This window comes from Pituophis catenifer, unplaced genomic scaffold (genome assembly GCF_029215685.1).
Source record: "Pituophis catenifer annectens isolate HBS135680 unplaced genomic scaffold, rPitCat1.0.hap2 SCAF_4, whole genome shotgun sequence".
Classification (NCBI taxonomy): Eukaryota; Metazoa; Chordata; class Lepidosauria; order Squamata; family Colubridae; genus Pituophis; species Pituophis catenifer.
This window is the reverse complement of record NW_027256884.1, coordinates 78449152-78459291: the sequence shown is the minus strand read 5'-3', so window position 1 is coordinate 78459291 and position 10140 is coordinate 78449152. Positions and strand designations below refer to the sequence as shown.

The window sequence follows — 10140 nt, the reverse complement described above, 5'->3', positions numbered from 1 at the left end:
TTGTCTTAATAGGAAAGAGCAAAAAAACAAAAAACAAAAAAAAGCAGCAAAGTTTTGCCTTAATAGGAAAGAACAAAGAGCAAAAAAGCAAAGAGGCAGCAAAAAACAAAGACAACCAAAAACATTAATCTGTTAGGGTTCCAGTCTATCAAATTACAAATATGATCCAAGAGAGACAAGATGTTTTGGGAGGGTAGGCTCTTCACTATCAGATTAAAGCATAAGAATGCAACACCAGTAGCACTAACTACATTTCCAGTTTCACAATTGGTGGTTCCCAGAAGCACACTTTTGAAGAAAGAATTGTTTTTTTAAAATAGCAGCTACAATGGGGTGCATCTTAAACAGGACAAAGACATATATATTCATCAATATCAATGTACTACCAAATCTAATAGAAAAGTACTATAAATACAACCAACTATTTTAAGGATAAACATTTTTATTGTTCTCATTATAGATCTTACAGGTTTTTGATGAACATTCATAACTGGATGAACATTATATAACTTCTCTCATGATCCTGCTCAGTTTTTGAATTTTGGTCTTTGTAGACATGTCAATGTACTTGTCTCCAATGCTGATAATCATTCCACCCACGATTGATGGATCAGACTAGAAAAAAATGGCAAGATTCTTAATTAGATAGGCTACAACCACAGTATATAGTCTTGCTTGCTTACTTGAAGTTATATTTAAGAAATCATTACAATCAAATTTATGACAGAATAGAGATGTCAAACAATCTTGACAGTTCTCTGAAATCTATAAAAACAACTTGATTGAATGTTGGTGGTTTTTAGCAGTCTCAGAGTCTGTCTGTTTATCTGCCAAATATATTTCTTTGGAACTGCTTTCTTCCAATTATCTCTAACTGATCAAAGAAATCAAGAATTAATTCCTTTCTGTCCCTTCAGGTGAGGACTATCCCTTCAGGGACCTTGAATATGGGCCTTTTCAACTGTTGGTGGTTCTTCAGAACAACATTGTCCCAGAAATCTAATATGGTGCCAACCTTACTGAGTTTTGAAGGATCATTAAGATCAGCTTTTCCAGAACTCTGGCTATATAATTATTAACTTTATTTTATAGAATGGGGTATGATAAACTGCTCATAGTTGGTAGTGATTGGAACGACATATAACTCTTGTAAATAAATAATAAAAATAACTTGACTATGCAAGAGAGGAGGATCAGAATGGTTAGTATATGTATTTGATAGTGAATGACATAAATATTATTTATAGTTATTATTCTGTGAACAAGGTCTTAAAGCAACTTCCCCCAGGTTTGGGAATTCTGGAAGCTGATCTCCACACATCTGGAAAACACTTAAATTGAAAAGATTAAGAAGTCCAACATCTAAGGAAATGTCAACATTAGTAGACCAAAGAATCGGTAATTAATTCTACTGTTAATTTAAGGCTGGCTACAAATGTGATTTTTTTTTTTTTGCCACTTGTAAAAGTAGTTTGTTCCTATGGCCTAGGGCAGGGGTAGGCAATTGTGGCTCTTTTACAACCTGTGGACTTCAACTCCCAGAATTCCTGAGACTGGGAGTTGATGTCCACAGGTTGTAAAAGAGCCACAATTGCCCATCCCTGGCCTAGGATAAGACTCAATCATCTATTAATCAATTTACATTAGTTAGATTTGGAAAATCAGAACATGGAAGAGGTTTCAAGCACAGATAAAGGATTACTAATGAGGATAACAGAGTTAGCCCACCTTCCCATCTTACTGTTAAAAGGAAAGGGTTTTGCTTTAGAGAACATTTATGTAATTTGCATCAATACCTTAATTTCCAATTTTAGAATTTCTCCTTTGGCTAGAAAACCATTCAAAGTTGTTTTCAATTCAGTAAGATTGGCCTCATCCAAGGTCTAAAATATTAAGAAAAAAGAAAAAAGTTTAAAAATTGACAGATACCATTCAATTCTAAACATATAAGTAAGTTAAATGTATGGTATCTCTTTACTTAGCAATAGAAAGGATAGTTATGCACAGAATGCTGAATGATTAGTTAAAAACATTTCACTGCTTTTACTCTTAACTGAAATTCTCCATTCAATGCCCAAGTGACATGTTGATTTCTTTTTTTCAGAAAAATATTTTAAGATGTGTAAGACATTGGCAAACATAATACATAGCTTCTTACCTTACTGTGATTCATTATGCTATACTATACTGTATCATACCATACCATGCCATGCCATGCCATGCCATACCACACACCTAATCTTAGAAATAAGTTAAAATAGCCCCAAACCCTAAACTTGCTTAAATCACATTTAAAACCAATACACCAAAAATGTAAAAGTGTGGCATTCTGCCAACCACAGCTCACAGACAATACAGTCACCTTGCAGTCTCACAATGCCCATGCAATCCCCAGGCCTAATGGCACAACCTTGTCTTCAGGGAATTTCGAAAGGCCAACAAGCTTGAAGGCCAATCTAACTATACGGGGTGATATTCCATAGGGCAGATGCTATAACGAAAAAGGTTGCTTCCTGGGCCACATCAGATGGAATTCCTTTTATAAGGAATTATACTTATTTTCATTGTGTGTAGCCATGTGATTTCCTCCATTCCCAATATTTAATTATCAGTGACTTATCTACAATATAACTATTAAAAATAGATAATACAAGTTATTTAGTCTATTTGCTTACCTGAGCAGTAGTTACAGAGCACAATATCTCTCCACGATATGCACTCATCATCTTACCAAATGCAGAAATTACACCTGGAGTGTAAGGCAAGCGACTGTTTTCAGCAAGTGTTTCTTGAAAAACAAAAATATAAGAAATTACTAATAGTACTTAAGGACATCCAAACTGTATTAGAAGTGCAAACACATTGATAAATTACAAAGAAAAGCTTTTTCACTCTGAAGTATTTTACATATTTATTCAATTCTCATTTGTAGAGTTTGGTCCAATTTACTATGAACACTATACATGTACTTACTGACAAAATTGATAGTGAGAGGAGACAGCTTCTCTTTAAGTAAAAGATCATTCGCAACTTGTTGTTTTACTTTGGCCTTTACATAAGGATTCATGACAATGCCAGATAATTTAGGGTCCTTCATTACTGCCTTAAATTATAACAAAAAATAGATCTTGATCAAAATAATATTTCTAGCCAGTTAACTCATGACATGCTAGTTCAATTTATCAAAGTATGCTCCATGGCTTTGTACTGTTTAATGATATTACCACATTCACAATACTATTCACCTTCTGATTAATCTTATAGTTACTCAAAAACAGTTCTCATCACTTCCCATTTTAGTAAATGTATTTCAGATTCTAACTTAAATCTGTACAACTTTATAAATGCTGCAGGTTATTTGGAGTAGAAATTTCATTCCAAAAGTTTTTAAAGAATTTAAAATCCACAATAAACCAACTTTTTAAAATAAATGAATAGAATACATTGCTTTACTTTTATAACTTGTAAGAAAACTAAATAATGGAAGATTTCATTTGTTTAAAAAAAAGATACTTTTTACATGTAATTCAAGGTTTTTTTTATTTTTCTGCTTTCAGTGTGGAAAAAATCTCTAGGCTATTGTGTGTGGTTACAAAGGTCATTTTATTTTAACAACAACATCTGGGAATAAAAAGGCCTTGTCAAGAACCTACCCAGAAAACAGTCCTATACATTATCAGCGATCCCAGCCTCCTCCCTCTCCAAAAAACCCTTGAAGAGAACTTATTTCTGTTTTTTATAAGAAACCCGTACTACCAATCCAGTCCAAATGCTGAATATATTCAACTTAGTCTTCATCCAACTCCCAGCAATTCTAAGTGGCTCTCAGAATAAAAGACAAAATAATATCTATTTTTGCATGTTAACTACTCTTTTATTTTTATTTATTTAATTTCGATATTCTCTATTGCAATTAAGGAATTTCTACTTGAACTAGAAGAATTAAGTATGTATTCTTAATATTTCCTACAAAAATACTTTAAAGTAATTTTTGTACTTCTATAATAAAATGGGAGAGAAGGATTTATTTTTTGCCTAACATGGAGATCAAAAGAACTTCCTCAAATACTCATGAGCACAAACAGGCACCAAAAGAGTTGCAATACAAAATGTTATTACCAACACACGAGTCAGTTCTTTTTCTACTTGATCCAATTTCTTCTGCTTAAAAGCAGCAGAGTAGAGTGCAGTGGCATATCGGCCTTCTAACCCATATATTTGAATTGGGGGCTGCGGGGAAAAAAGCAACACATTAAAACATACTGGTACAGGGAGTCCTTGACTTAGGGCTAGCTGTTTAACCACCATTTGATGTTACAACAGCCTTGGAAAGGATGCTTTACAGACTTGAAGCATTTCTAGCTGTCGTAAAATGTCACCCTCCCACACAATCACACAATCATGTGATTGCAATCTGGGTGCTTGGCAACCTGTTCACGCTTATGATTGGTTGACAAGGACCCCGCAATTGTATGATTGCCATTTGCAATTTTCTCTGCTGACTTCCTCAGAAAGTCAGGTGGGAAGCCATGAAGAAAGATTTTAAGTTGCTACTGCCTGCCAAGAGGACTTCCTCTCATCTCTGGGGGCTGGATGAAAGAGTTGCCTGCTGAGGGGAGTTGAATTCCTTCAGTGGGGTTGAGAAATGGAGTTCAGATTCTGAAGATCTGAGTTCTGTTCCTGTGCCCCGTCAAAGGAATTCTCTTCTATGTGTCGAAAGTTGACATCCACAAATGGAACTTGGATTCTGGTGATCTGTCATCCATTTCTGTACCTCAATAAAGGAGTGCCCTTCTGTATGCAAAAGAGAGATTATATCCTCCCATGGGATGTAATTCAGATACTGAAGATTTGAGCTGTTCCTGCACCCAATGAAGAAATTCCCTTCTGCATGTGGAGGAAAGTTAACATCTTGCGGGGCGCAAAAATGGAGCTCAGATCCTGGTAATCTGAGCTGTTTCCATACCCACCCAAATGGGTTCCCTTTTGTGCAGAAGGGAGTTCACATCCTTTGGCAGGCAGCTCTTTTAACCAGCCCGTAAGAGACAAGAGGGAGTTGAAACCCAAGCAGAGTGTGGCGAAGCAGTGCAATAAAGTAAGGAATGTGGGGTACCTCAGGCTGGGTGAGGGAAGGCTTGGGAGGCCCAGCACAGGCCATGCATGAGTGTCTTTGCTCAGCGGCTGGAAATTACTGCTTGGATTTTGGCAGGGAGAATTTTCAGCTTCTGAGTGGAGTCTCCCAGGGTCTTCTCCCACCAAGGCACCTTACATACCTTATCTGCTATCCCATCCACTTAACAACTCATGGAATCATTTAACAACTAGAACCTGAAGTACCAGAATTATGATTGTTGAGCGAAGCAGTCATGTGAAATCTTGCTTAATAACCACTTCACTCAATTGCCAAGATTCTGAACTCAATCATTGTTTTAACTCAAGGACTACCTGTAATATTGCTGTACAAGATAATGATGTGATCTTGGACAATTTATAACAGACACCTAAGCACACTGCAACCAATTCACTAAAATTGATGGGATGTGAAGATTTTAGTCCTGTTATAAAAAAATCTCATGTATCTCTGGACGTCAATGGGCTTTTGTTCTTGCTTTCTCATATTTCCTTGTTGTCCACTTATATGATATGAGCCGAGGTGGCGCACTGGTTAGGGTGCAATACTGCAGCTACTTCACCTGACTGCTGATTCAGCAGATCAGCAGATCAAATCTCACTGGCTCAAGGTTGACTCAGCCTTCCATCCTTCCGAGGTGGGTAAAATGAGGACCCAGATTGTTGGGGGCAATATGCTATTTAGTATACTGTCTTTGGTGTAAGCCGCCCAGAGTCCTCGGAGAGTGGGCGGCATAGAAATATTAATAATAATAATAATAATAATAATAATAATAATAATAATAATAATAATAATAATAATAATATAGTTCTTTCCCCACCTCTTTAACAAATACCTATCTTTCCTCTCCTACCAACTTTATTCTTGGTTCTCTTTTTCTCTCTCATTTAATGAAAATATTCTGCTTCTTCTCTTTCTTGAATTTCATATTAAATGTAAATTTTGAGAATAAAATAAGACTGAATCCAATGCACCTGTTTAAGAAAATGTGTTTATAATTCATTGTACATGACCAAAGAATATAATTAAAGTGCACTTCATAAGTGAAAGGTGCTAAATGCTATCTTTTCACTATTTAAATTACAACAATTATTCAATGACATGTTTATTCCCTTAGAGTAAAAGAAACCCCTCACTATTAAAGTTATGGTTTAGCAATATGTTGCTAAATTTAGCAATACTTTGTGTTAAACTTAAGTTTACCTGTACTAGCTTGGATGCTGGCCTAATCACAGAGGTACTGAAGTGCCGCACCTATAAGAAGAAAACTATTTTTTTTAAAAAAGAAAGCTATTACATCAACGGAGAAAAAAAATCACAGTAATAAAAAAATTAATTTACAATTGAGATAAGTCACTTTGTAAAACTTAATTCTGTAGATTTGAACCTAATGCATCTTCTAGACATACAAAATGTAGCTTTTTAAGAAACTATCCATAGGAATTAGTTCAGCGACCAACAGCTGAACAAGGCATGCTTTCAACATTACAACAGCATCCTATTAATTCAGCAAATACAATATATTCTTAATATGATTAATTAACATAATTAATTTGATTACTTCTCAATGTCGTTCGGTATTGTATATTCTTGTGAAATACTACTTCTAGGGCTGTGGACACTTCAGTGATGATTTGGAAATTGTGTCCAAGACTCTGGACAAGGATCTCTGCTACTCTATATGGTTGCCAGACAATGTCTTGATGGTGCATAATCATCAATCAACAGCATTTCAACAGTGCAATCACACTGTGAATTTCCCTTCACTAGATGTGTTTCCAGAGAGGCTGGATAGCAATCTTGGATTCCTGCACTCTCTCGCTCTCTCTGTGTTGTGGGGGGGGGGGGATACTCAAAAGCCAGAAGGGTCCCCAACTCTGTGAATCTATGCCTATTCCACATGCATATGCAACTAGTTTTTCTATTCTATTTTGGGAATTTCTTTCAACCCAAGCAATTTACCATGCTGCCTTTCCCTTCTGGAAGAAAGAAGCATTTACTTATCGCGTTCCTGGTATTTTATTTCTTTAGCAAATTGATTCAACTGCCCATTTCACAAAATGTGACAGGGCATAAACAGGTTTCAGACTTCAGCTGAATTCTGGCAAGATGACCAGGATGTGGAGGCAGGAGACATCAGGATCTGATTATCATCTTTAGTTCTGGGTGGGATTCCACTCCCTGTGCTGTCCATCTCCTTGGTTCTGGGGTGTGTGTTTGTTTTTTGCATAGTTTTGAAATTTTAATTGCTTTTCTTTTTATATTCAGTAAACCGCCCCGAGTCGCCCTATCGGGGAGATTGACAAGCATATAAATTTAATAAATAAACAAAACATTTCCAGATAGGACCACAAGCACTTTCACCGAGCGCCACGGGGAGACTGGGTTCACGAGTCATACTGGACCACCATCAAACCAGAGGTCGAGTTCGCACAACGGTGGGCAAAAATGAGGTTAGACGGTTTTTTTTTTTTTGTTTTTTTTTTTGGGGTTGCATTCAGAAATTGCTCTGGTCTGCGGCGGTTCTTAAATTCCAGGAGGATTTTGCAACAAATCTGGCAGCGAAAATGGAGACCGCTCGCTCAAAGCATCCCCTTTACACCTTCATATCAATCAGAGTCCTCATTTTTAAGCAAGCTCCGTATCTTCGGGATCCTGCTTGATCCTTAAGATGTGAGCTTTCCTTCCCCGAACTCTCACAGGAACGGGAGAAATGTCTGGTAATGAGAAGACCATAAACACAGGACACCCCCCCTTTTTTTTTTTTTGTTTTTAAATCCGCGAAACATTACCGCTCACCTTCAGCCCCAACCCTGCCACCGAGGCCGCCATCTTCTCCTCTAGGTCAAACCGGCCTTCTCGGCCTCGCACACAGGAAGCGCGCGGGGAGACTGACGCACTACTGCGGCTTGCTGGGAGTCGTAGTTTCTGCGGAGTGCCTCATTTCTCAAGACCACAGGGAGAGGCGAATATTACATACCGAGGGAGGGGAGCTCTCGCGTAGTTCCAGGGGCCAAAGGAAGTCTTAAAGGGAAGTCGGAGTAGGGAAAGCAAAGGCTTTTGCGTTGTTTTGAATAAATGTAGAAAAACCATGGGTTAGACTTATGCGGACCGATCGTAGTATGCACTAAACTTATTGCCTGTTATGTAGAAAGATGGCTATTGTATAAAACCAGTATTTTTATTGTCCTATTTTATGTATTTATACCTTTCCTGTTTTACATAATTATCAACAACAGATATATTCATAGATGTACTTATGCAAGAGCAATTGAGCAGTGATTTGAAGGAGGGCCAGTAGAAAAACAAATATGCTCACCCACCATTACTGATATTTTATTGAACATACCTAGACCCATAGTTAACTTAACCATGGTTGACTGAAGTGGTCCAATGTCAATGGACCCATAAATTAACATATAATTACACTGGCTGGATTTGCATAACACATTAAGTCCTAAATTTAACAATCATGTTTTAACTTTATGTGTTGTATGAACCTAATCCAAGGAAGATACATTCACCCTCAAAAATATACAACGAGCAGGAATAGTAGAAATTGGCCAGAATGCCATTCCAAGATATCCATAGATGTCCAGATTAGGACAGCCTGCATTATCTTCTCAATATCTGCCCCTATGAATAGCACAGATTTATATTAACCTATTCAAACTCATGGTCATTGAGGAGCAGTAAATAAGCCCTTTAAAATGTGCCACCTGGATTATGTTAGAAAATGTTTTAACTGGTTTATTTTTTGATGCTAATTACCTCTGTATGCTTTTTATGATCAGATACTTTTTCCACTTCACCTTAACTTATAGTTTTGCAGGATCTATTCTGAACACCAGGTGTCATCATTGCAAAAAGATTAGGCATCTTAATAAATTACAGAACTGTCAGTGTAATATTTGAATTATTTAAACCAAAATTCAAATTCCAGAATCATTTGCAAGCCTGGCCATGGAAAGGGGTGTTTGCAGGGATATGGCAAAACGTCTCAGAATGACAGCCACAATATACAGCGATCAAAGCTGTACACATATAAAAGCACCCTGACCATGTTCAAGCTTGGAAAGATTATTCTGGATATTGATTTGGATGGAGATGGAGAATCCCATCATGCCACTGGGAAGAACTTTATGGATTTTGTGGTTCTACTATCACTTTTCCCAACCCAGTTCATCCACGGTGCTCAAACTTTCTTGGAATCTATAGGATGTCAGAGTTTTTCCTCAGTGAATGGCTGCTTGCTGTGAAGGGGAAAAAATGTGCTGAACATGTACCTAATCACGTTTTGCACTCAGGCTGCTACTATAGATCTGAAATTGATCACTGTGGCAAGCTCTTGGTTAAATTTTGGAAAGCCAAGGCTTTCACAAAAATGCACTGAGGAAATAAGGATGGAAGAAAAGAGGCAAAGAAGAAACACTATGGTGAAAAGAAATACTGGTGGAATAAAAGAGAGGAAAGTCCAGAATGATAAGTATGTGAAGAGATGGAAAATATCATGATTTTAGAATAAAGCTGAGAAATGAAGGGGGGAATGGTAAGATGAATGATGAAAAAGCTTGATCTTTAAACAATGAATTAAACCTTGATTATATAGAATGAAGTCTTTCTTTTTCATTAATCAAGAGCCAATTTAAGGGCTAAGTGATGACACATTTCATGAAGCCAAACATTTGCATCTGGTATGCAAGTTTCTTTCCAGGTGCATATGATGTTTTTAGCAACAATCTATACATGGTAAATCAAAAATTGTTCATAAGGTGATTATGTTCAAAGTTTTTGGAATGCAGTTTACAAAACATTAATAACATGAAAATAAAATGCAATTTCTGACACTTGCCAAATTCTATATAACTGCTATGCCAGTGCATCAGCCTTCGATTAAAGAATGTGAGTTGTACTATTATATGATTGGTCTGAGTTTTGTTTTAGGCTCATGTTTTAGCATTTAGACTCTTATTTTGGCTGATTGCAGACTGTTAACAAACACCTACACA

General features: G+C 36.7%; 1 protein-coding gene across 1 annotated transcript; it reads right to left on the bottom strand.

Moving 5' to 3' along the window:
* Positions 1-424: 424 nt before the first annotated feature.
* On the bottom strand, positions 425-8030 carry ATP5PO (ATP synthase peripheral stalk subunit OSCP). The gene is made up of 7 exons (XM_070944322.1): positions 7931-8030; positions 6335-6385; positions 4120-4230; positions 2974-3103; positions 2676-2788; positions 1797-1883; positions 425-615 (listed from the first exon to the last, which is right to left on the bottom strand). The coding sequence occupies exons 1-7, from the start codon at positions 7961-7963 to the stop codon at positions 502-504; spliced, it is 639 nt and encodes a 212-aa protein (XP_070800423.1). The 5' UTR covers positions 7964-8030; the 3' UTR covers positions 425-501.
* Between the last annotated feature and the right edge of the window lie 2110 nt (positions 8031-10140).